We start from the raw sequence: 27,144 nt of genomic DNA, 5'->3' as shown, positions 1-27,144 counted from the left end.
TTGAAAGGAAAACCTCAAAACATTCCAAAGAAATGAACCATCCTTGGGCTTAATCTATTCAATTACAAACATATGAAATAGGAACTCTTTCTCCACAGCGTTTTATCCACGAGTTAAAAATAATTGCACATTTTGATATGTTTATCCAACTGGTTTTGCTTCTGTTCCTGCAGGACCGTAATAGTTCCATCAGCCACAGAACCTACAAAACAATCAATTTTAATAGCTTTTTTTTTCAAATGCTATCTATAACCCTGACTGTCTTTCCAATATCTGAAGAAGAACAGTCTGTAATGTTGTACTTAGCTTGAGCAAATCCGGGTGTTCAGAAACAGCAGGGAAATTCAAATGTTTTGGGCAAGGAGAAGGTTTGGACTTGTCCAGCTGGGAGGCTGGGGGGGTCCTTGCAGAAGCCATGGCTGAGCTGCTGAGTGGGAGGGTGACTCAGGGTGGTAAGAGGGAGAAAAGCAAAAAGAAATGAATTATTTTAGAGCCAGTAGAACCGTACATGGAGATAGAAACTCTCATGTCATGCCTGTCTTTTTCTACAGATGTTGGAAAGACTGAAACCAATGAAAAAGAAAATAAACAGGGGCATGCAATCACTGGCTAGCATCGCAAACTCTTATGACTGTGTCCAGCCAGCACAAGACAGAAGAGTCTGAAACGTGCTTTAATTTGAAAGAAAGAAAGAAAAAAAAGCTTCTGTGTGTTCCTGTAGAATAAAAATTCTTGTGTATGACCAGGTATATGGACACTTACACATGTACACTGCTTTCTAGCACTGTCAAGCATTCCTCTGCCAGAGCCAGGCACCCTCCGCTGCTAAGAACCGTGCACAAAACTGAAGTAGAGTTTTTGTTTTGGTTTGGTTTGTTTGTTTTTTTTTTGAAGACAAATTAAAAATCGGGTGACAAATCCTGACACATCTCTGACAAAAATCTTTGGAGAACGGGGGCAGCAATCAGCAATCCCATAATAGATGAGCCAAGCAATAAAGTACTGCAAATAAACGGTGCTGGACTAGATCCTAAAGAGAAACGCCTGCCCACACACCATCATACAACCTGGAATATGCACTGTACTGCGTACCGTGTGTGAAGCCATAGGAACAACCTGAGTCACACGGTGATTGGTACCATCCATCACAAGTTAGAAACTTGTCCTTTGTTTCAGAGTTGCACCTGAGGCCTCAAATCAAATGTGACAATTTTTATAATAGCCAGAGCTAAGGTGTTTTGCAGAAAAAACTATGTTTGTGGATGGTTTGTCCACACAAATGGAGTGGTTATTTGATTGGGTTCCTCCAGTGTCCAAAGGAAGAACGTTTTTCTTTGCTCATCAAAAAGCAGCAGTTTAATAAATACCAGTTGGCTTGTACACAGTGTCTTATTATCATTTACCTTCCCATCTAATGCAATCTACACCTAAAGCTAGCAGAGAATGATGCTGCTTTATTTGATATCACACCTGACGCGCTCAAATCGTGACCTCCGAGTCTGTTCTGTGGCACATGGAAACACCTTGCAGCAGCTCTGGAGTGAAAATATAGCTGTAGTAATTTGTTATCCAACAGCCGAGTACCTCGAATCATTATGTTACAGATCCTGTGTGCAGTTAGGAGCAGTAAGTGCTATGTTAGCAAGCACACAAAAACATGCTGTTACCAGCTTCCAAGGACGCAATTAAAGAGGCGGGATAATGCCACGCAGTTCACCAGGATATCTCCCTGGTGCTGAGTTAGTGTTTGTGCTCCTTCCTAAACTGCTGCAATTACACCCAGCTATTCTTATTGCTACCTTTATCAAGGTTTTATAGCCACAAACTATTAGGCATTTTCTCCAGGCTAAGCTCTGAATATGGACTCGAAGTCCACCAAAGACTATTTTTGGCCAAAAAAAGGCTGCAGGCTCTGTGAAGAGCGCTAATTAAACACCTTCATTTGTAACCCTTAGTTTCCACGTTCTGCCCCAGCAGGTTTTTAGGGTGCTGACGCGGTAACACAATACCTGGAAGTTGCGAGTCTTGAATTCACTTTTCCAACAGACTCCCCGCTTCCAAAGGAGCACAACCAGCAGCTCGCTGGCATGTTGCTTTCATACATACATTGTATTACATGAATGAATCTCTCTGTAAACAGGACCGTACTATAAATGAGAAAACAAGGGTATGTTCATTCACTGGGGAGAGATGTTATTTAGATTATTGTCCTCTAGATAAACTGCATCAGCACAAAATGGGCAACTGTAATTTCATGTCTGAGATGCGTTTGGTTCGGATATATTGAACTATTTGTGGCTGCTGCATTGTTCCATATTACTTCATTAATCACATAACAACCCTTCCACTTCCTGACTAAACATGCTAACTCTAATTACCTCTCGGCTACACAGATGTTTCCTCATTTAGATATTCAGTGCGTGGTCATGTGTCACTCCCACTTTCACAAGCATTTCAGCTTATATTACATCACTTTAACGTCCTTCCTGTGGGTGAGCCCTCTGGGTTAATATGTCCTTTCGGGTAACAAATTGATCGCTACAGAGATATGAGTGATAGATGGACGCAGCATCTACATTATCTGCGCTGGTTATACACATGCAAATGTGAAGGATGCATATAAAGCAGAAATGAAAGGAGCAGTTTGAGACAAGGAGGCTGATGTGAAGACACTATCAATTTCTCTAGCCAACACCGTTCCCACTGATAAGTCAATGCTTCGGTGATGAATCACCCTGCTTCTGATCTCAAATCGCCCAGAAGTTGGTGAGCCCCCAGTTTGGTCTATAAAGGGGTAAATGTTTTAATCAGGGAACCGAGGAGGGTTCCCCAATTTGTAAACACTCATTCTGTGCCCCCGTGTTTTTGTGCAACACGAAGACTGAAGCGTTCAGCTCAAGTTGTAAGCAGGTCTTCAGCTGCGACAGCAGCGAGTGCTGCAAAATGCACGGGGAACTTCCTCGGTGAGGAATTATCCCCGGGGGCTTTAGATCATGCATTTCAGGCGTGGTACGGCACTTGGCGAACGCCTTTTATTCAAGCAAAGCGCAGAAAGGTGGGATATTAGCAAATTCCCATGTACGACTGATTTACAAAGGAGCTCTCGCGTCATGCCGAGCCCTTCGGAGACGAGGCAAAGTAAAAGACGGGGGGAAAGCAGCGAAACGAGATTCAGAAAAATGCCGACAGCAGGTGCTTCCCCCTGCTCTCGGTGCCTCCCCTGAGAGGCAAAGGCCCGGGGGTGCTGCCGAGAGGGCTCCGGGCCACGGCCGTCGGGGGGACCCGAGGGGGATGGCGAGCAGGAACCGGCGCGTTATGTACAACTTGGGGCTTCTGCCGAGCTCCAAACCGCTCTTCCTCTGGAAGGAGAAGGAGAAGGAGAGGGAGAAATAAAATGAATTAGGCGGACCCAGCCCGCTGGAGGGGGAAGCGCCGCCGGCGGGGAGCTCGGGGCCGCCCCCGGGCTCGGGGCCGTCGGGGGGCGGCGGCAGAAGTTTTCGGGGGGCTGCGGAAGGTCCGGGGGCAGCCTCAGCCCCCCGAGGGCGCCCGGTGCCCCGCCTCGGAGCCCGGGGGGAGGCCGGCGGAGCGGAGCGGGGCGGAGCGGGGCGGGAGCCCCCCCGGAGCCGCCCGCGGGGACCCTCCCTCCGCTGCCTCCCCGCCGCCTCCCCGCCCCACCAGAGCCGCCCGGGGAAGCGGCTGAGGAGCAGCCTCGCTCCCCGGAGCCCCCCGGCGCCGCGGCGATGCTGAGGGAGGAGGAGGAGGAGGAGGAAGGGCGCTGGTAGAGGGGCGGCGGCGGCGGGGCCGCGCTGCTGCCCCCGTCGGGGGGCACCGGGGGGGCTCCGGGGGGCTTCGAGGGGCATCGGGGGGATACCGGGGGGCACAGCGGGGTACCGGGGGGCACCAGGGGGGGCACCGGCGACCCCCCGAGCCCCTCGGGGCGTTGAGCGGTGGGTCGGGGGGCGGCCATGCGCTTAGCGCCCCCGCTGCCGTCCATGGGGCGGCGCTGAGGGGGGGGGGGGCGGGAGGGGCGGGGGGGCTGCAGCATGAAGTCCCTGCTCTTCGGCCGCTTCCTCCTGCTGCTGCCCTGGGTGCTCGTGGTCATCATCGTGCTGGACATCGACAGCAGCCGCCCGCCGCTGCCCCCGCGGGCCGGAGCCGGGGGTGATGGCGGGGGGGGGTCCCGCGTGCGCGGCCCCGAGGCGGCGCTGCCCACCATCTACGCCATCACGCCCACCTACAGCCGCCCGGTGCAGAAGGCCGAGCTGACCCGGCTGGCCAACACCCTCCGGCAGGTGTCGCGGCTCCACTGGATCCTGGTGGAGGACGCGGCGGCCCGCAGCGAGCTGGTGAGCCGCTTCGTGGCGGCGGCCGGGCTGCCCTGCACCCACCTGCACGTCCCCACGCCCCGGCGCTACAAGAGGCCAGGGCTGCCCCGGGCCACCGAGCAGCGAAACGCCGGCCTGGCCTGGCTGCGGCAGCGGCACCAGCACCTGCCCCCCCCGCAGCCCGGAGTGCTCTTCTTCGCCGACGACGACAACACCTACAGCCTGGAGCTCTTCCACGAGGTGCGTGGGGCGGCGGGGAGGGCTCCCCTCGGGCAGCGTCCGTCCCAAAATCTCCCCGTCCCCCCCCCCACCCCAAGCCCCATCCCGCACGGCAGCGCCCCGACGCCCCGCGCTGCCACGGTGTTTTGGGGCACCCCGAGAACTTGCGGAGGTGTTTTCTCCTCCTCCAGACAAGTTTCGGTTCCTTCAGGCTGTGCTCTCGCTGCCTGGAGTGAAGGAGCTCCTCCAGGGCCAGGCACCGAGCTGCCCCGTCCGTCCTCCGGGGCCGTCCCCTGCCGCCCCGACTTCCCCGAGCCTCCCGCCCCTAAAAGCAGCCCCTAAAAGCAGCCCCTTAAAGCAGCAGCAGGCTGTCACCAGGAGGACTAACCAGCCCTTCGGCAGGCTCTTTCATAAAGGGACACGTTTTCAGCCCCCCGGTGAAGGGCTTTGCTCCTTCTCGGTGGGAACTGGCAAGGATTTGGGGGAGGTTATCCGGCTTTCTGTCTCATTTCCCCTGGCAGGAAGGAGGGATGCTTAATAATAATTAATGGATGTAAAGCAGCAGAAGAATCGTTACTTGCATCTCCTGTGACAGTTTGGAGAGTAACCTTGGCAGGATGGCATGGGAAGGGGACAGGACAGGAGACTGGCAGGCAGGTGGGGAACGTCAAGGGCTCGGGACGAATCCTGACCCTTGCCTTTCACTGGCAGGCGGTGCGGTGTAGAGCAGCGTGCACCCCCATTCTGCACTTCACAGGCATCGTGCTCCCTCAGATGTTTTCCTCTTGGTAGGCTAAGAGGATCGTGATACGCAGAAATGTGAAGCACGTGAAATTCCCCAGAGCGGGTTATTTTAGAAATGCTTATGTTGGCTTGTGTTTAGATTTGTAGCGCATCCGCTTCCACTTTCTGCGTGTTGACAGGTACGAGGTCCCGTTGAGCAGAGGTGCCCTAGTTCCTTTTCCAGTTTGGCATTCGGCATCGAAGCTGCTAATCGGGGGACCTGTGCCTGGGGGCTAAGCCCTTGCTGTGATTGATTTCCTTAAAATCTCACGGCTGTGCTTGGGGTGTTATGATGCAGAATAATTCCACATACTGATCTTCGGTGGGATGGGAGTGCCCGTCGCTACTCGGAGATGTGAAACTAACCTCATTCTTTCTAAGGGACTCTGTAAATCGATACAGAAAATGCTCTTTCACACCACAAGTAGTGTGAGAGAAAATACCTGGAGGTGAATCTCTGCTTTCTTTGGAGTGCAAATGTTTAGGGCAAACTAAAGGAACAGTATTGCAGGCATGTCACTTGAGTGGCCCATGGCTACTGGTGTGCATGTCAGATTTATTCTTTTATTATTCCCTGTACTGTTGTTCTAATTGGTGTGGATGATGAAATGGAAAGGTACAAGTGATCTCTCGGCCATAGAATACATGAAGGCAAAGGAATGAATGTCTGAAGGGCTAACCTTAGACATTACCAGCAGAGCAGGCAACCTGTGCTCCCTCCTGCTGGCAGGAGTGGTAACCTCACACCTGCAGCTATGCAGCCCCACGGCTTCTCTTTGACCAGGGTTCAGCCGCTGTGCAGGAGGTGTTTGTTTTGAATCCTACGAATGAATGAGTTCTCCTTGTGACAGGTAGCAGCTGGAAAGCTCCAGTGCAGGAGCAGAGGAAGAGCTCCTGCTCCAGCTATCCCTGAACGCTCCCGTGGCTGTCTCCTGGCACCACCGATGGGCGGTGTGTAGGGCAGGTCTCTGGGATGCCGCTGACAGTAACTCCAGGAATGCCATGTCGGCCTGACCAAGTTAACTGAAGTCCCTTGGCAGGATTTGCAATTTGCAGGCTGAATGTGCCTTTATGACAAGTGGGAGGTTACATTTGGAGGGAGCTAGTAGCTTTGTTTTCAGTCAAGGCACTGCTTGAAATTCTATTTCTTGTTTTAAAAAAAAAAAAAAAAAAAAACTTCTCTGTGGTTACGGATTCTGGCTTGACAGCTCTGTAGTAAATCCTGCTCTCTCCTTCAGGGATTGATTGATTTACGGGGGTAAACTGTGCTTCTCTTCTCCAAGCACAAAAAGAGCAACTTCAGAACATGTTGCATGCAGAAGGAATCCAGCAGTAACTCCGTCGTGGAAGTGGTGTAAAGATGCCTGGGAGGGAGGTGTTTTCTGCCTGCTCTTGGTTACCTTACCAGGCGCGATTCTCCAGATGTGCAGTTGCCTAATCCCAAAGTCTGATTAACTCATCTGCTTACTTGGGAGAGCAGTGTAAACGTGGAGCAAGGAGAGAGGAGCTCCGACTGCTGGTCCTACCTGCCTTGGCTGGGTGGCCTCCAGCAAGTCGCTGCCCCAGGCAATTCTAAACTACCCAGGAAATTCTAATCGCTGTCCAAAGTCCTCCTATCTGGTACTTACAGGAGTGAGTGCGTTACATCTGATAGGGAGTGAACGGGGCAAAATGTGCTCTGTGGAAATCAAGGGTGGGTGGGGGGGGAATGAGAACAACAACAAACCTTACAGTGGTGCTTTGCTGGGAAATGTCACCATCTGCAGTAAATCTGGAACCCCCTGGTGCTTTTATAGTAGTTTATTTTGTGGGACATGCAGTGGCACGTGTGTGTTTGACTGGTAAAGTACACCCTCGCAGTCAGGCTGGAGGGGGTCTGAGCAGGTTTAGTCATAGCTGGTGTCTTTCCACTGGTACTGTATTCCTTACTGGCTCAGCTGAGGCTAATCTTCCTGAAAAGGCTCCGGGGAAAGGACCAATTGGCTCAGGGGCTGTAAAATTATATGGAGAGCTAAGTGGGGCTACGGTTATGATCAAGAAATATTTCCGGGTGTGGAGGCATGGCTTCTTTAAGTTATACCCAGCTCTTTTCGCCTGAGAGTATAATGGTGCCCAGGTGAAAAATCACGCTTTTACTTCAGTGCTGCTGGGTCTGGTGTATTGTTTTGTCATTTATTCTTTAGGGATCCAGACCTCAAAACTGATTTATTTTTTTCCCTGCTCAGATATGATGTGTTTGCCTGGAGGTGTCCAACTGCATCTCTCCATCAGAAAAAGCAGTCCACTTTCTGAAAATGTCTTTTATCAGTTGAACCTCAGCCTGGGTTCTTAACAAAGCTTCTGAGAGGCCTGAAATCCCAAATTCAGTATCCGATAGGCTATACAGATGTTCCTACATGAGTCATCATAACTTCTATTTTTTACTGTAGGCTGTTCTTTTTGGAGTGACTCTGTTATGGTTTGTTGTCTTTGTGCTTCATCTTATTCCTGAATGCAAGTTATTGTAATATTGTGACTGATGCCTAGCAACTGCCGGTTCTATATTTTTAGACTTCCAGAAAGAAAATCTTAGATAAGGCTGGCATTCCACCTTCATAGAGGATTTTTTTTTTTAAACAAGATCAGCCTGAGCACTGGAAACTGAAGGCAGACGTTGTTGAAATTCCACTTCCCTTACCTCTTCACATCCTTCGTGTGTTTGTGGGTCTCAGTTGTTTTCTCTGCCCTTTCCATATTTTGAGTAGTTGGCCAAAGGCCACCGCTTGCTTGGTCCACGGATGGTTATACATGCAAGCGGGATGAACTAGTGCTGGAGATCCACTCTGCTGTTGATTGTGCAGACTCTCCCCTGAAACCTTTGGGGATGAGAGCCATGCTGCTTAAGGAGTACAAAGAGCAGGAGCAAAGGTCTTTAATGTGCTAGAAGGTGAGGTTGTTGTATTCAGAAATGCATTGACTTTCAGAGGGTCCTAAGTTTTATCTGTCACCTTTGCTTGTATTGCGCTTGGACACGTAACTGTGAAATTCAAGAGCTTATATCTAAAACCATGATCTCCCTCACTGCCACCCCTAGCCCTTTGGTCACTGGTGTCTAAGCAAGGTTTGATGGGTGCCTAAAGTGTGCAAGCACATACCACTGTCTTGTCTGAGTGTGAGCTGAGGATTCACAGACTGGGTCTTCTTAGAGGAACTTATGCCGTAAGGTGTGTTCTGAATGCAGACCTGCAGAACACAGTGCAAAGCATTAATCGTCATTTCTAAGGAGAAAAAAAGTCCTTTTATTCAGTAGCTCACTTAGTCTGGTTGCTCACTGGGTTGGGGACCAGAATTCAAATTACCAAAGCTGTCGCCTGCACAAGAATGCCCTGTCATGCTAGAAGGGAAGGAGGTGGAGGAGAGAGATCTCCATCTCCTTTGCTTGAATTTGAGGTAGTCTTTACAGGTAATTCAAGATTTGTGGAACCACAAAAAAGATGTGAATCAGATCAATGAAGAGGACAGTCATCTGGGTCGCTCTTCACAGGAGAAATTTAAACCAAATCAAAACAAAAATTCTCTAGTATTTGGGAAGTATGCTAATGCTTAGGTAGTGGCCTAAATTGCCCAGACAGGATCGTCTTCAAGTCAGCCGGATGGGAATGAAGATTCATGAAGAACAGAGGAAAAATAGTAAAGATCATGCATTTGCTAATAGGCACTGATAATTTCCATAGTGGCACTGCAGAGCAGAGGATGAGTTGTGAGAGTGAATCACTCTGAAAACATTTTCTCATGCCCCCGCTCTTCCCTCTCCCAGAGGATTTGTACAAAGGTAGCAGATATCTTAACTGCTGGTACCAGTTTGTGGCTTAAAATACCCGCGTTAGTAAAATCAGAACAGAAATACTTGCAGGCATTGTGTGCCATGTAGGCATCGGATGGCCAATGGACGTGTCTCTCAGCCATGCACAGTTCTCCTTCCTTTCTAGGGAGCTCTCCGTGATGGTGTGGGGCTTTCTGCGACGTGTGGCCAGGGCAGGACAGCCTCCATTCTGTTACGCGCTGTCTTGTCAAATGCATGTGTGATGCAGGTGTTGGCCCTTATCAAAGTTAATTTGATACACATTTCAGGGTAATGTGTTCCTTGTCAATGACTTGAATTGGTTTGGGGTTTGTTTACATGTAGGAGATGGCAGTTTTAATTTGCTACTTTATCCGTGGGCTTAAATTAGCACCAAAAGTAGACTAACCCATCCACATCCCAGGGACTTTTGATCTGATGCAGTGATCAGAGAAGCCTAATGGGAGCTTCTCCCCACCATTTGAATAGTTTCTGGATTAAACCTTAATTGAGAAGTGACATTGATGTCTGCTTTGTCAGAAGAAAAAATGTCAGGAAAATATGAAAGTGAAGACAAAATTTCTGAATCTCTGACTGTTCATGACTGTTATTCCCTATTAGCATAAGAAGGGTGAAGGGTTTTAAATATTTTTTTTAAATCTCTTTTCCAGTCATTCCTCCCCCCACCCCAAGCAGACTTCACGTTAGACAGGGTTTTTCTGGGAAAGAGCAGTGGGAAATTGAACTTAGGCTTCAGCTTTCCCATGATCTACTTTGTAGCATAGTTTGAAAGCAACTCAGAGAAGACACTAGAGAAGAATTGAATATTTACTATTTATTCCAAATTTAACAAGGGAAGGGTTAGTGTTCTTTTGATAGCTTAATAAAGTGTATTCAAGTTATGACAATTATGTAAAAGTAGACTTCGGTGTATCTTTTAATGGATATATTTATGCAAAGATTTAAAAGTAGTGGAAATTAATCTAGTTCTCTCTGAAAACATGGAGATCTTTTGTTGCATCTCTTGGAACTGGTTGGAAAATCAGATTTTTGCTATAGCCTTAAAAATAACACTCAGTAGCCTAGACAGAATTAAATATTAGCTGGCTGTCATTAGTTATTTCCTTCGTAATAAAAAAGATCTAAATATGAGTTAGCAGCACATTAAATATCTTCCTGGTATATAAATGGCTTAAGAATACGTGACAGATTTTAAATGCACACTGACAATTCCCCTTGCACGTAGACGTGTAATACCTATGCTAAAAAGGCTGGATGAGAAAAGGCTGGTAGAGAAACAATGAAATAGCTTAAAATGAGAGGAAACGGTGACAAAAAAGCTATTTGAAGCAGATTTATCTAAGTGAGGGACTCTGGATTACATGGTGCAAAGCACTGTCTATTTCTGCATTTTGACAAGTCTTTTCCTTTTTACCTGTGACACTAATGCCATTACTATCAAATTAATTATGAATGGTTGGAGGCTCTTTAGGGGGGTGCCTTGCATGATGCAGGAACACAGCTGAATGGAATGACAGAAAGTAGGATAAGAAAAAGAATTAGTAAGTAGAAGAGTCAAAAGAAACATGAACAACAAATCTTTTGGAAGTCTTCCCAAGTTGGCTCCTAACTGCTGTAGTTTAGTACAGTTTTCTCCCCTAGGGAAGCAGTACTGACATTTGTACCCGAGGATTTAGAACCATTAATCATAGTATCCAATACATAAAATGTTGCTTGAGAGAAGGGAAAATTAATCTATCATCTTTCCTATGTGGTGTGGATTGCGTAAAAATCAGCAAAGAAAGCTTAAGGCAGATATTTGAAAAAAAGTAACGGTAAGGATGATGAAGCACTGAATCAGATTACCTGTGAGGGTTGTAGAGCTTCTGTTGTTTGAGGTCTTTAAGAAAAGATAAGACAAACATCAGAGAACCACAGAATGGCTTGGGTTGGAAGGGACCTTAAAGATCACCCAGTTCCAACCCCCCTGCCATAGGCAGGGATGCCACCCACTGGATCAGGTTTCCAGGGCCCCATCCAGCCTGGCCTTGAGCACCTCCAGGGATGGGGCATCCACAGCTTCTCTGGGCAACCTGTGCCAGGGCCTCACCACCCTCTGAGTGAAGAATTTCCTCCTAACATCAATCTAAATTCCCTTCTTTTAGTTTAAAACCATTCCCCCTTGGCCTGTCATTATCTGACTGAGCAAAACGTCACTCTCCATCTTTTTTATAAGTCCCCTTTAAGTACTGAAAGGCTGCAGTGAGGTCAGCCCGCAGCCTTCTCTTCTCCAGGGGATGCTCACCCCAGCTCCCTCAGCCTTTCTTCACAGGAGAGGTGCTCCAGCCCCTTGATCATCTTTGAAGCCCTCCTCTGGACCAGCTCTAACAGCCCCACATCTTTCTTGTGCTGGGGGCCCCAGCCCTGGATGCAGCACTCCAGGTGGGGCGTCACAAGGCAGAGCAGAGGGGCACAATCACCTCCCTCCCCTGCTGGCCACTCCTCTGTTGGGGCAGCCCAGGACGCAGTTGGCCTTCTGGGCTGCAAGCACACACAGCTGGCTCATGTCAGGCTTTTTGTCCACCAGAATCCCCAAGTCCTTCTCTGCAGGGCTGCTCTCAATGAGTTCTTCTCCCAGGCTGTCCTCATGTCTGGGATTGCCCCGTCCCAGGTGCAGCACCTTGCACTTGGACTTGTTGAACCTCATTAGGTTCACATGGACCCACTTCTCCAGCCTGTCCAGACCCCTTTGGATGGCATCCCTTCCTTCTCTTGTATCAACTGCACCACTCAGCTTGGTGTCATCTTCAAACTTGCTGAGGGTGCACCCAAACCCACTGTCTTTGTCCCTAGTGAAGATATTAAAGAATACCGATCCCAGGACAGACCCCTGAGGGACACCACTTGTCACCGACCTCCACCTGGACATAGATCCTTCAGGTCTTGTTCAAATACCATTTATCTAGCTGTGGGGCAGGGCAGGCTAGGTCAGTGACTGACACATTTTTTGATTTGTAGACCCTTCCTACACATTTTCTGGTGGAGACATAGACCCCTGTTTACTGACAACAGACTTGCTTCTTAAAGTTACTGTCACCAAAGCCTCACTCACAGTCCCTGAACCAGAAAACCACTGGCACAGATTTTCTGACACAGGACCTCCTCTGAAGTAAGGAGCTCCTTTTCATGTCTAAGAAAATGAACATGGCAATGTTGCTGCTGAGCTATCCTGGCTTGTACTGCAGTCAGGTAAGTTTTGTTGAAGTAGAAATTGGCTTTATGTGACCTGAGAGTAATGCACAACACCTGCTTGAGAACTGATAAGGAACCTGGCTATGCTCTTGCTTTACCCCATAATTTTTTTATTATTATTATTTTTTTTTTTTTTCTGGAAGACTTGTAGTGAAGGAGCTCTAGGCTCTAGATCATGTCTTTGGTAATAATAAATTGGAATTTTGCATATAGATCTGTTTGAAACTCACTGGGATGGAGTTTCATCCAGGTGAGCCTGGATGATAGTCTGTAGACTGACCAGTACAGATCACAAACTACACAGGGGCTGAAGTGACAGAGAACAGAACAAAGCTTACTGCATGTGGCAGCCAGGTTTGTTTTTGCTGTCAACATTGAATCCAAATAGAAACACATCAACATCAGGCTGCAAAAACACAGGAATTGTTGTTCCTGCCTTGAAGCCTTTTCACTGTAGGAAGTATATTTCCTTCTCTTTGTCATTTACCTTCATTCCCCTAGGCCTTTTTTATTTTATTCCTGGCTTGGCATCTTACCTATCCATCAGCACATCCCATTAAGTAGCTTTTCTTGATTGACTGCGGTGCTATTTTTGGCAATGCTTTTAACGCTATCTCTTTTATTGCTCAGCTACGTTTTGTGCATTTTCACATGTTATTCTTCAGTGGTTCCTATATTAGTACTATATCTACTGCTGTATTCCCATCACCTCATTGGGATTTCTTTTGTCAGTTGTTACTGCTCTCTCCTGTCATTTCCTTGCCCACTCCTTCCTAGTTCTCAACTGCTTCATTTTCGCTTGTTCTGCCGTCTTGCAGTGTCCTTTTCCCCGTCTTTCCCCATCCAGTACATCACTCTTCTCCTGTGTCCTGACTACCTTCAAATAATCAAAAAGTAAAGAGAGGTAAAAAAAACACATTTTTAGGAGATAGGAGATTCATCCTATCTTGAGATTGTTGTCTAAGCTGATCAGGATGAATCACATCAGCAGGTTCATCTCTCTGCTCATTAACTAGCAAAGTTTAACTAGGATTGACTAGATGCCTACCCTTCAGAGAGTTATGTGTAAGAAAGATGAATCTTATTCGTGTAAACTAATAGGGCTTAAAAGTGGTGAACATTAAGATAGCATGTGCTGCCACACATAAAAGTGACAGCTAGAAGAGTAATTTACGAAGCTGTTTGTAATTTATAGGATTTTGGCGGTAGTTTAACTCACAGCAGCAAAGCTATTTAGAATTAACATGTTTTTCAATCACCTTTTTGTGTCCTAATGATTGGTAGCGTCAAATCTCAGTTGCAAGCTGACCTTTTAATCCAAATACAGCTTTCTTCCCATCGTACATAAATACAGCCATGACACACGTGAGTACGTTAAATGTAGTAATGCTATTCTCAGAAGATTAGAAGAAATATTCCTACTTCCATCTGCCTAGCAAATCCTGAGGCTGTAAGGTATTTCAGAATTAGCATAAATACCGGTCTAGATGTGCTCTTTCAGTTTGTACTTAAAGGGAATGCTGTATTCTTGACACCCACTTACTTCATTCTCCACAAATGTAACCTGTGAGAACAAAGAAACTAACACGAGTACAAAATGAAGAGCTCTGTAAATGTGTGCCTATTTTCTCCTGAGGTATGGTGGCATTACTAACTTAACTCACTGACATGGAGATGAACACAAGACTATAATAATTAAACCTTCCTGGGGCATTTCATGCTGCTTTCTGGAGGTCAGTGGGACACTCTCGAGTAACAAGGTTTCCCTACAGACTGTAAGGTGAAGTACTGATGAAAATCTGGCTAGCTGTGTTAGCATAAATGCTGCAGCCAGTATTCACCCTGCCCGGAAGCTCTGTGTGGTCGGGCTCACTTTGCAACATAGCTGCCCGAAGGCTTCCAGTGAGAGCAGGCAGGGCTCTGGCGCAGCTGGGATCCTGCCCGTACCTTGTGGCAGTTCATGCTCACCATGCAGAGCAGCATGGGTGCAGGCAGGCGGCTAGCACAGGGCTGTCAAAGTGTTGTAAATCCAGATGCCGAGAAGTTGTTGCTGCAGCCATGCGCTCAAGAAGGTATTGGTGCTAATAGAAAGGAGGTAGAGGACGTGTGCCATAGGTGGGTGCACGGCTCAATCGTGCCCTTGGAAACCTACTGCAGACTTGCACGTGTAGACAAGCCCGAGAGGATCATGCTCTGTGTCCATATCCCATGTGCTTGGATATTAATGCCAATATGCTGTTAGAAAAACTAGCAAATGGGATGTATCATTAAAACCAGAGCTAAAAGAGCTTCATGAGAAGGTTTGACTGATTTCCATATCTGAATAGTTAATTGCTAATTCTGTTTTTTCTGAATGGATGAGTGGGAGAGGCAGGAAAAAATATCTTAAGCAGGCAGAACAGTTAAAGGCAAACACCTTTAACAGTAACCTGTAGAGACATTCATTGCAGTCTCTTACTGGCACTGAAATAGCCAATAGTTCGGACATTAAAGGTGCACAAAGAATCGGAAGGAGAGGAGGTGTACACCTCTCCTCTGTGTGCACATACATATCTGGATTTTTAAATATGTATTTTATGCATTCCCTATATTCTCTTTAAAAGCTCTGCTAATGCTTCTAGTGTAGAAATGCCAACAAGAGTGAAGTGCTCTCTTTGTTTTTTCTAGCGGATCTCGTGGGAGTGTAGATGATACATATGATAAATCTTTCACCTTGACAGAAAGAGAGGGAAGTGTTTAATATTTAACCAAGGTTGTCTTTTACTTGAACATCTATCGATAGGGGAGTGCAGTTACAAATAAGTAAAATTTCATGTGCTTTTCTTGCTAAGATGAGTGCTTGGAAGGAGAAAGGGATAACCTTTCCCTAAGGAATAGGCCTCAACTACACTAGAAGATGAGGTTGTTTTAAAAATTGATCGAATTAAACCCATGTCACACTGGAATAGTTTCCTGCTTGCTTAAATAAGGCCATATTTAAGCACGGTAGTTAAATCAGTGGCGTTTGAACTAGCATGGTAAAACAACGCGAGTTGTGTCCGCGTTGTCAGTTCTGTGCTCGGCTTCTCAAGTCCTCAGGCCGCAGTGGTGGCCATTTTCCTGTGGGGAGCAGGGCCGCGGGGATCGTCTTCTGTTTTCTGCAGGTAGTGGTCTTCTAGCCTGTGAACAGAAGAATCCCAGTCCAACATGCCTGTTGCTAACGAAAGAGTGATCTTCCAGTACCTATAGTTTCTTCTAGGATAGATGAGGACTGCATTTCCAGAATTACATTTGGTTACACCGGGGAAAAACTTCCATTACTGACAACAAACTTGCACACTGCCCAACCTGCTTTCTGTCCTTCTCAGAAACTTAACAGCTCTTTTTGAGAGGAAATGTAAATGTTAAAAGGAATAGCCCCAAAACTTGTTTATTTATTTATTTGTTTGTTTATTTGTGACCCTTTAATAGATCTAATCTGCATCTTTTGTCCAAATCTGGTATGTTGTGGGTAGGGGAAGGGTTGTGTGTCACAGTATCTTGTACTCTGTGTACTTGCTAATAGTCTCTAATTGTACATTGTACATGTCTTAATGAAATGCGTATTTGTTAATCATTCCTATAATCTCACCGGGATCTCTCTCAGAATTGATAAGAGATCTATAGAAATACGCCTACTGAGAGAATGCTGTAGTTTTGCCTGTAACAAAGATCTAATGCACCTTGAAAAACCCAAACAAACAAGAAAGCGAGTAGTGTTTTTTCACAGCTTTAAAATTTTTTGTTTTAAAAATAACTTGAATCAGATATTTCCAGTAGAAAGGAGGTGCCTACTAGCTAGGGCGCTGGAGATTTCACAGAAAATGAGTGGGCCTATGCAGCTTCCAAATGCTTACTCTGTTGGGCTGACACCTGTAAGCTAGAATTCCTCGTAAGTACCTAGTATTGACCATTAATGTGTAGGCTTTCCACCAACACTTATAAAAAAGCTTACTAAGAAAAAAAACATGCACAAAGTCACGCTGCATCTGCCTCTTGCAGATGCGTACGACCCGCAAAGTGTCGGTGTGGCCCGTGGGACTTGTGGGAGGACGGCGGTATGAGCGCCCCGTCGTGGAAAACGGCAAAGTCGTCGGCTGGTATACTGGCTGGAGAGCTGACAGGCCGTTTGCTATTGACATGGCAGGTAAGCACCAAGCTTCATGGCGTATGAACATGTTTCTCGTAACACCTAGACCTACATTTTCTGTGAGTGGGACAGAAACAGATGTCTCGAGGTAAGCAGCTGTTAAAATTTCTGAAGTGTAGCCGCTGTACGTAGCCCTTTAGCATTAAATATCCTGGAAGTCTTAGCTTGCACATCTCGTTTAATTAAGTTGCTTCGTAGTGATAGCTGAACTTACTTTCACTTGCTTTTAATTTTATGTGGCAACTTGGCAGTTACGTTGTATAAATTGTCTGAAACAATTACAAGTACGATTTACAAGTTAATTGTAAGTTAAGCTGTTAATTTTTTTTTTAAATTAACGAGTTAATTTTTGCAAGGAACACCTCCCTTTCCTTGTGTCATCAATCTACAGCAGTCAGTATAAATGGAGACCCTTCTTAGACCCCATATTGTAAAATGCTACTTTATCATGATATAATTCATTTTTTATTGGCTATTTGGAATGATGGTGATAACTGTAGATGGATATAGTATGAAATGGTGTGCTGAAGGGGGAAAAAAAATCACTGTCAGCTATAGCCTAACAGATGAAGGCAGAAAAGCTTCAGAATTGATCTACTCAGTCTTCTGGTATGAAGTTAGCATACCACAGAGCTCTGTCTTGCTGCCAGTCCATGCTTAGACACTCTTTTTTATATACTCACAACTGTCACATGAATCATCACGGTCCCGAATTCTGATTGCTGATGTAGCAGCAGCTGGTTTCCCAGAATGATACGGTATTTGCACTTAAGCATATTCTGTATTCACGGTGCAGAGGGAGGGGAAAAGTAGGGATACAAGGGCAAGAATGGGATAGAAATAGCCAGCAATTTTCAATTTTCTTAAAACCTTTATGCTTCAGGAGTGGGAAAGGGACAGTGCTTTCTCATCTCAACAGACTGTTTTTATATGGATTGAAGTGTTTGATGACAAATATGTGCAGTATTTACAGTACAGTTGGTTAAAAATTGCACTAGGAGAACTAAGTAGTAGCAGAAGTATCAACAGGTGAATTTGTCTGCACTGTAGAAACCTTCCAGGTTACTAATACCACCTGGCATGAAAAATTTTAAAGCCTCTAGGTGGAGGCATTCCTCGGGGGGAGATCTAGGTATGTCAATCCCAAAATGCCTGCAGCCTGGCTCAGCTCCAGGCTTTAAGAATGGTCTCTGCCTGTGGATATATAGATACATACAGATACTATGTTGTAGAATTGGTTGCTCTTGGGCATTGTAAGGATGATAGCATGGTTCATAATTCATTAGCAGCAGGCAAAAAGCCATTACACGACATTAGCCAAGGGAGTCTAACCCTGATATGAAGAGATGCATGGAAAGTTCATGTCATCTTTGCTTACAGTTTGCAGTAGCTGGCTGAAACACTGGCATGAGGGAAAAGCAGCTCCATTAGGAGCATGACCTGCTCTGACATGACTACAGAAGTCATGGAAGAGAGAGTTACAGAAACAGGTACAAGGGCTGAGAGTACAGGAAATTATTGCAGAATCACCAAAAAGGAGGTATTACTTTGTGAAAGAACTTCCATTTTTCTTCAAAAAAAAACCAAAACAGAAAAATCAGAAAAAAAATGTTTTAAATACCATTATTTCAGTAAAGAGGGAAATGGATGTTATGTAGTCAGGTAAATATGTATGTTAAGTTTGCATCTTCATTCCCCTCAGGAACACGGTGGAAGGGCACAATCAGAACAGAAGCTGTGAATTCAGAACTTAAAAGGTGTCTGAACAGGTGTGGTGTACAGGATGTGCGTGAACATGTTTTCCAGCCTTGTCACCCCTAGCACACCTCTGTACCTTTGGGGACTTAGAGGACTTGCTAGTAAACTGAAGTGCATGCTGATTGCATCACTGGAATTCCTCCTTCCACTGGCACCAACTATGTAAGCAACTAAGGTTATTTCATATACTGCACGTAGGGAAGATCAGGAATAAAAAATAAATAGTGTGTAAGTTAAGCTGTCCAGCTGTCTATAGCTGTTTCTAATTAATGTTCTGACTCCCAAGGTAATGATAAGGGGCTCTGTTCTTTTATAGAACCATATTTTCTTAGTGATTTTCACAAGGATTTGATCAGGAGGCTTGGTATGAAAAGGATGGCTGTTCAAAAGGTCACCGATTTAATTTGTGGCTGTTCAGTTAAGTGCATCCTTGTGCTTAAGTACACAAACTTCTTATTCTCGACTTTAAGATATAGGGCCAAACTCAAATCTACCACAAGTGGAGACAGGTACTGCTGATTTCATTGGGATCAGCTAAAGACCCTAGCTGGCCAACTTCTAGTTTCTTCTTTGAAATGTCCTCACATGTGGCAGTCACATTTTATCTGTTAAGTGAACATTGATTTCTTTGGAGAAGTTTGTGGTTGACACTGTTATTCCCCGGTGCTAAATTGCATTCAGAAAGCAGAGTAGCTGTTTCCTGTGCTCCTTATTGTCTGGCAACCAACAGAGCATAAAAATTAGTTCTGGTGTTTTTAAAGTACTGCCTCAGTTTTAACGGTAGATGCTTTCTAGAGTTTGACAGACTTCCTTATCATAAGGGAAGAAAAGGGAAAGAGAATTGGGTGTTGTAAGCAAAATGGGACAGTGAGTCTGAGTTAGCAGGAAAAAGGGGTAAGAAATGACTGCAAACACATGGGAGAGCATTTGGCTGTTAGAGAAAAGGGAGTGTGAGAAAAGAGAGTATGAGTTCAAGGAAAATAAGGAGAAGAAGCACAGGTTACTTGGAAGATAGATAAGTGTGCATTCAAAAAAAGGCTGGGGCAGGGGAAGAATATGTTTTTTTTTCCCCTCTTTGCTCTGTCCATTAGAAGCAGGGGAGAGCAGGGCTGAGGAGGGAAAAGAAAGGAGCTGCTGTTTGCTCTCTCGCCTCCTGAGAGCCCCTGGACTCAACCGCAGGGTTCTGTGGTACAGTAAGCATCCCTCTTTTTCCACAGTTAGAAGTGGTCTTCTTGCTAAAGCCTGTGTGCCAGGGCTGTATTTCCATGTTTGCAGAACTGGCTATGGAAAAGATTTAAGTAGGGAGAGCAGTGTGGTAGCACAAGCCAAAATTAATTTTCACCTTCTAAAGTAAATTTTACCTATTTGGTTTCACAAGAATGGTAAAACGTATTTACCATTGGCTGAAATTCAACCTGTGCTTATTACTTTAGAAACGTGTATTACCTAGAACTGTTGAAGAGTTGGCTTTGTAGTTCTCAGTGAAAACAGTACTTTACTGGATTCTGCAATAAATATTGTTTGTACTTTTACCTAGACTATGATGATATTTTATTAAACAAAGCTGAGCAAAATTCTATATCCATGACATGAAAGTTACAGACGTTGGGCTCTTGTACACAAAGAATGAAATTAAGAAAATCTTGCTCCAGATACAGACAAACACTACCCAGAGGGTAGGAAAGGAAACATACTGTCTTTTCAAACACGCAGTCCTAAGGCTTTAAAAGTGCTATTAAAATATAGGTTAAACATGAACTGAGGAAAACTAGGTTTAAAAAAAAAAGATATACTATCATGTTAGGAACTAGGAAGTATGGAAATGCGTTGTCACTCAAGTCAGGTTTCATCTTAATCTAAGCAAAATTTACTGCAAGACAGACACCTTTTTTCATTAGTATTTCTGTCACAGACTGAACAGAATTTGACTGTGAAAGCTGTGAAGCATCTTTGCTTCTGGTGACTCTAGCTGAGGCACTTTTTGTAATAGGTTGGCAGAAAAATGATGTGACAGACCCATCTCACTCCCCTTTTCAGGGGAGCGAAGGAGGTGAAACTCCAGTAGTTGGTTGCCTTGATGTAAAACTACCTGAGGAGGTCTCGAACGCCGTTCCTTATTTCACCGCCTTGCCTGCTGTCACGGCTTTTATCCGTGGAAGGACGCACACCTGTTGAGTGCTAGTAGAGGCCATCCCTACCCCACAGAAGAAAAGAATCATACGTTGAAGTATGGGATCATTTTTCACATCTTTTTAGGCAGTTTGGTCTGAATGGATGGTAAAATAGTAACTTCAAGCAATAGCTGCTTTTGGTTTGGCTAGAACACTATTCCTGTATATTGCCAGATAATTTCTGTTGAAGATTTGGTCTACCTGTGGTTGTCCTAACGTCAGGCTCCACAAATACTTACGCTGTCTACAAGGACGAACTGGAATTTCTCTGGACCTAGAAAGCCTGATTCAAGTATCAACTCTAGTACGTCATTACACTTTGATATCTAAAAGAACACAAGCTGCAACAAGAACACTTTGAGGCTTTGGGGGAATTTAAAAAATCCCTCCCTGTGCCTCCCCCCAAAAAAACAAACCACCACAAACTATTTTTAAGTTATCAGTAGCCACCTGGGCAGCTGAAGTGAGTGCACTGTGTTGTTTATTATAGACCTGATTCTAAATCTTCTGTAAGTGACACTGTTATCGATTTACTTACAGCTTGTTTCCAGTGCAAGAGTTTTTCACCACCCATGAGAACAAGTTAGATCATGAATCTCGCAATGTCAAGACTGTTCAAGGAAAACAGATGCATGCTTTACATTAGCATTCCAGCAGCTGCTTCAGTCATACAGATTAATCTATACCTGTGATTCACTGGGCAGGCAGATTTTGAGTCATTCATTGTGCTCCAAGTCCCTCTGCTAGGGCCTGAGCAACCACCTGTTTCCTGGGTTCTGTGGTGATGTGAGAGCTTTAATACATCTCATCTTTCTCACGATTCTCCTGAGAAAAAAAGCCAGCCTGTTAAAGACACTGCAAAACATGGTGCATTGCATCTGAATCTGATAGAGCTGCTGCTGCAAGACAAAGTACAAACAACAAAAAAACTGAGTGGCTACAGCAAACAAACTCAGAGCCCCCAACCCCGCCATCAAATACGTAACAACTGTTTTACAGGTTGCTCAGTTTAAAATGGAGAACCCCTTTCAGGTGAATGAATTGTTAGAACGTTTCTCTGTTCTGAACTACAAACAATATATATTTTTAAAATATTGAACCCAAATTTTACATCACAGGGAGAAGAAGGAAGCAGATCCCAAGTCAGGACATGTTTAACAAATCAAAGGTAGTACCTCAAACTGTGTGGAAACCAGTGTATCTGTGTCAACACCAGCACTGAGCTAAACATGCTAAAATGCTAAACATTTATCACATTATCACTCTGGAAGTGATAAAGATGCTCAGTCTCTAGCTTGCCTTCAGCTAGTATCCTATCTAGAGCCTTCAGGAGGCAGAGGCATTTATTGTGGCAACTAAATCCTCAAAGGCTGTCTAACTGGGTGAAGAAAAATGTTTATCACCGAACAGAAACTGTTGATCCAAGACAAGTCAAGGTGTGAATTAACAGATCGGTTCCATAGAAAGAAGCACAGATGCAGTTTTTGTCATGTTTTCCAGAGGTCTCATCTTCCAACAAATTCATTCGTATCCAGGTGGATATTCAGCCAATTAGAGTTCGGTTACAGCCTTGCACTAAACAAACAAAATGCCCCTTTACACTTTGTCTATGAAATTGTCCCATGGTATTTTAAGTGATTAAGTTCAGTATGACCTTGTGAGTGTAGTGCTGCTCAGTTACGCTACACTGGAGACATTAATTCCATGTAATTCCTTGGTGCGGATAGAATTCAGACACAAGAGTGGCTCTTCATCAACTATCATGGGATCATTAGCTACCAAGGGGAGTAACTAGTGCCAGTGTGGCCAAAACCTCAGCCATCTATCTCTTCTTGATGCCAGAATGATCTGTGATAAAGCCAACCAAAAGTTGGCACTAGAAAATGTTTTCCAAGTCCGCTGGAAGTCTTATCTACAGAAATATGTCACATGAAATTAAAGCAGTTATACAGCAGAGCTGAAGAACTGCAGAGCTGGGAGATAAGTCTCCCTGAATTATTTTCAAGTTGCTGCTTACTCAGTCTCTTAAGATACACACAGAATGCATGACCACTGATCACGAAACCAAGCCTCAGGCCAGTCAGTGCACAGCAGTCTATGTCCTTACTGTGTACAACAGTTTAATAATCTGACTTAATTTCATGTCTGAAAACACGGGGGATTTTTGACAGCACTCTAGAAGGGTGGTTTGCAGTAACGCGGTACCAAGGCTATGTGTTATGTGCGGGGGGGCACAGCACTGTTGAAGAGACGTGCATAGGAGAAATTCATCCTTAGACCTGACTCCGTTTCTCAACACAGGAGCAGGTTTGCACCAAGAGACCCTAGAAGAAATTCTTGTATTGATAAGCATGGACTATGGGGAACCAGGGACCAAGTTATGTGAGACATGCAAAGAAATGCTAGAAAATGTGTTTCTTTTCTACCTAGGATGGATGCCTTCACCACTCTTAAAATCTAGGACACTGTACTAATTTTGGTGTTTACTTCATTTTCTTCTTCACGGATGACGAGCTTAAATCTTATAGCGTTTTAAAAGGAAACAGCAGCTCCTACAGCTGATCAGGGCTCCAGCAAAGACTTACCTTGCAGAGCAAACAATATGGTTTTGTGCCCAAACTGTCAACCACAGTGAAGTCCAGTTACACCAAAAATTTTAATTGCTTGTTCTAATTTAGAAGAAAACCTAACCAAAAATACTGAACTGAACCAGGGCAATTCTTTATTTCAAAGAAAAAAAATCACTTTCTGGAGTCTTACTGTACTGTAAGGTAAAAGTGGTTTCAACACGCTTTCTTTGCATATGATGTATTAACTACTTCCTTTTATTTTCTTCTTTAAAAGACTCCCATAAAAGACCCAGGTAGTTTCAAGGAAAATACAGCGGCAAGACAGTTCTAGTAAAAAAGGAGACAGACTTATATTCCATTAGAGAAAATTATACTCTTTTTTAATGAGAAAAATCTTAACATTGTCTTTAACATGCTCACAGTTTTCCAAATCAGATGTCAAAACTGTTGTAAAGGGACAGCAGCTTCTCTTACAAAGGGGCAGCTGGCACCACTCAGAACTGACTGAAAAGCATTTATTTATTTGGTAGTCTTGGCTATTAGACATAAGGCATTGCAAATGTATTTTTTCTTCACAAGTGTATCAGAACAGTTTTGAGTCATACTTGAAGTACACGTATGACTGAACCTTACTGAATGAAAACACTACATTTCTGTAAATAACAGCAAATGGGAAGACTAACCTTTCTGCTTCAGAAAGGGTGAGTTTGTTCAAACTTCTGATTTCCTGGTTTGTTATCTCCCTTTGAGGGGCCTAATGTATGTTATTAGGGGGAATGCATTGCCAACAGAGGTATGCCCACTGATGAAATTCTTTGTGCAATGCACAGATCAGCTACAGATTGTCTTGCAGGTGACTGCTTATAAATGATGTGTCTCATCAACAAGGTAAAAAATCTCTAAAGACAACAGTCATCAGTTACGTAACTTTTTTTTCTGACTCTCACCTTTAAACCTAGAAGTGTTTGTTCAGTGTGAATGTCATACATTTTATTTTAGTTAAAATTCAGTTTTATTTTCTTAACTAGGAGTAGAAAGGGAAGATAGTCCAACATCTTAGCAACAGCTGACTTTTCAGGCAAAAAACATTCTCTTCATTACAGGAAACTGATTAAACGTGTTGAAAATACAGTGCAATTAAAAAAAAATCTGAGTGCATCTCCAGGGCAAAACAAAACAACGTGGGATGTACAAAACTACTAAATATTGTCTACCCATATAATCAAATTTACATGTTTTTAAAAGGAACATGGAGATTTCTAGGCTTAAGTGTAATCCGCACAAAATGTAAAACCTTAAAGGGTTTCTTAACCCTTTTTTTTTTTTTCTTGAAGGGTTTGCTGTGAGTCTTCAAGTGATTCTGTCACATCCAAAAGCTGTATTCAAGCGTCGTGGTTCTCAGCCGGGAATGCAAGAATCGGATTTTCTGAAACAGATAACTACAGTGGAGGAACTGGAACCAAAAGCAAACAACTGCACAAAGGTACTAATTTCCTTACTAAGAAGCTCTTGTATTTTCTTTGGAGAAGGCTGTACTAATGCAAATGTTGTTTTATAGGTCCTTGTATGGCACACACGAACAGAAAAAGTCAATCTAGCTAATGAGCCAAAATACCATCTGGACACAGTCAATATCGAGGTATGAACTGGAGACAGTTATAGAGGAGGTACAGTACAACGGATGTGTCAGAAGGTGTTCGCAATCAGCCAGTTACAACAGTCTACGTGTGTGAGATCTCTTAACAGTCACCTGATGGACTTCTGTGGAAACAAAAAGAAAGTTGTCAGATACTCTAATAAGCAAATCAAATGGGTGTGCTTTGTTCTAACTTGTTTGCATGCATTTCTGAACTCGTCTTAATAAACTGACACTTACCTTTATTTTAAGGCTGTTTCCACATAGTAAAAACAAGCAAGAGAAACATGACTGCAATGGAATATTTTCAAAATCATCATGTATGTACATAGTTTTTGTATTTATCCAGCTTAATGGTGTAATTATAAACTGATTTTAAATCATGAACAGTTGATCTAAATATTTGCATAAATAGATGCTCCAAATTGAACATGTTTTTTCTTCATTAAAAGCAGACTTCTGGAAGAAATAGCTGTCAAGTAGGTCATACAATGATGAAATAAAAACCCACAATCATTTATGGATTTATCCTTTTAATATAGGGAAATAACATTTTATCATTACGAGGCACCATAAAATGTAAACACAATCACTGTCATAAACCTGGATCACTGTGAGGAAAAATATATCTGTTCACATTGAGTTACCTTGTATACATGTTGTGCCACTAGTTCTCAGCATTAATACTGTGTACATGCCTCGTGAGCCAGATTGGGTACTTTATCACAGGAAACTCAAATGGATCAAATGCTCATTTTTTAAAAGAATAAACTATTAATTTGTAGAACTACAGTTACATCCAGGTTTATCTTTCTTTCAATAACCATATTCCCTGTTATGCACACCATAATAACATCACAGTGAAATGTATGATGAAACAAAATTTCTTTGATACACTAGAAAACATTGCTCAGTGATACATTTACATTCTATTTATATATGATTAAACAGTTGTTCATACAGTACCTTCTACAGGATTACTGGGTAATTTTTTTTTGGGGGGTGGGGTCAGGGTTTATATTTTTGGATATTACTAACATGATAGCTACATCCCTTATATGCAAACATTTGATCTAGAATTTTGAGGGAAAAAAATCAGTATGTGGTTAAGCAGCTTCTTAAATACATGGTCTATGAAATCATATGCATTGTATGAAAACGCTGCCAATGATATATAAATGTATTCTTGATCTGCTTTTCACTACATCAAATTTAAATCAATATAGACCACGGTCAGTCAGTTATATTCTTAATCTGAACAGCTTGGGAAAAAGAAAAAGAATATGTACATGGAGAGAACAGCAAAAGTAAATGCATTTGAACAAGGAATGTTAGGTGGCTGTTCTGGAGGAAACTTCTATTGCAACTTTCATTTCCACAGTTGTGTGCTCAGAGTCTGACCAGAGGAGCTTCCAGTCCATCCTGCCACTGTGCTGGGGGGCTGGCCAAAGCCCATCACGTTGCTGGAACTACTGAGATTCATTCCGGCCATTTGCTGATTCATCTGTGAAGCATACACAAGTCTTGTTAGCACTGGTGCTCAGAAACAACACACTATTAGCCAAAAAGCAGTAATGCCTCCTAAATTAGCAACCCAGTTAAAGTATGTTTTCCTAACGTTAATATTTCTTATTAAATATTGATTCAAGATAAGCTTCTAAACAGTTTTCAAGGGACCAGATTTTCAGGAACCACTTTCTGTTCAAGTGATCACCATTACACATAGGTTGACTGGCTGTAGCACTTGGTGTCTGTGACAAGCCTATAAACATTCTGCTAGTGAATTCACAGAGCATGTGACAACGGGGTCTGATGTGTTTCAGTTGGTAACAGCTTGAAGTTTCAAAGCTAACCAACAAAATGTTGGCAACTACAATAAAGAAACACCAAAGCAGGCAGCATAGCCTTGTCTACATTTGCAACTCCGCATGTTTTTTGTTTCAGCAGTATTTCTTTGGAGACCTCAAAATCTTGACTACACTGTTTTCTATAAAAATTGTCCATTTAGTTGGCCAAAAAAGATACAGATTTATTAACTTGAGCGTTGTCTAAATCTAAGCATTTTTGTTAAAGAAGCAACTCAAGATACCGTAACTACTTTAAAACAAGTGAAATAGTTCACCTGAAATTAAGGAAGGTAACTAGTTAAAGGTGGGAAACAGTTCAAAATCGAGCGCATTCATCTTAATGATGGTGCAAAAAATACTTCTACTTTCTAAAAATATTATCTATTTGGTGTAATTTTCAGTGTCCAATATAAAAACCTTTAAGTAACTACCCCTTACCTTCTCAAAGACACTTACTGACAAGCTAAAACCTTAACTGTATAGACAGAGTAAAGATGTCCCCTCTTAGGTGTTTGAGAGCAAGACAGCAATTAATAATCAGAATCAATGAACAGGGATGTTGGCTAAGCAACATCAGATTTGAGTAAGAGACTGC

General features: G+C 43.8%; 2 protein-coding genes across 3 annotated transcripts in view; one reads left to right on the top strand and one right to left on the bottom strand.

The window, feature by feature from the left end:
* Positions 1 to 3,898: 3,898 nt before the first annotated feature.
* Positions 3,899 to 25,202, top strand: B3GAT2 (beta-1,3-glucuronyltransferase 2). Its single transcript, XM_040553531.1, has 4 exons — positions 3,899 to 4,565; positions 16,420 to 16,564; positions 24,401 to 24,549; positions 24,625 to 25,202. Exons 1-4 carry the CDS (start codon positions 4,044 to 4,046, stop codon positions 24,709 to 24,711), a joined length of 903 nt encoding a protein of 300 aa, XP_040409465.1. The 5' UTR covers positions 3,899 to 4,043; the 3' UTR covers positions 24,712 to 25,202.
* A 20-nt stretch (positions 25,203 to 25,222) lies between these two features.
* SMAP1 (small ArfGAP 1) overlaps positions 25,223 to 27,144 on the bottom strand; it is a 92,743-nt gene continuing 90,821 nt past the window's right edge. For both annotated transcript variants that reach the window (XM_040553529.1, XM_040553528.1), the window contains one exon: positions 25,223 to 26,206. In XM_040553529.1, the coding sequence (XP_040409463.1) occupies positions 26,072 to 26,206 (135 nt within the window). In that variant the 3' untranslated portion in view covers positions 25,223 to 26,071. The remainder of the gene's footprint in view (positions 26,207 to 27,144) is intronic.

Source organism: Cygnus olor, chromosome 3 (genome assembly GCF_009769625.2).
Source record: "Cygnus olor isolate bCygOlo1 chromosome 3, bCygOlo1.pri.v2, whole genome shotgun sequence".
Lineage (NCBI taxonomy): Eukaryota > Metazoa > Chordata > Aves > Anseriformes > Anatidae > Cygnus > Cygnus olor.
The sequence above is the reverse complement of the archived record's forward strand: the minus strand, read 5'-3'. Positions and strand labels throughout refer to the sequence as shown.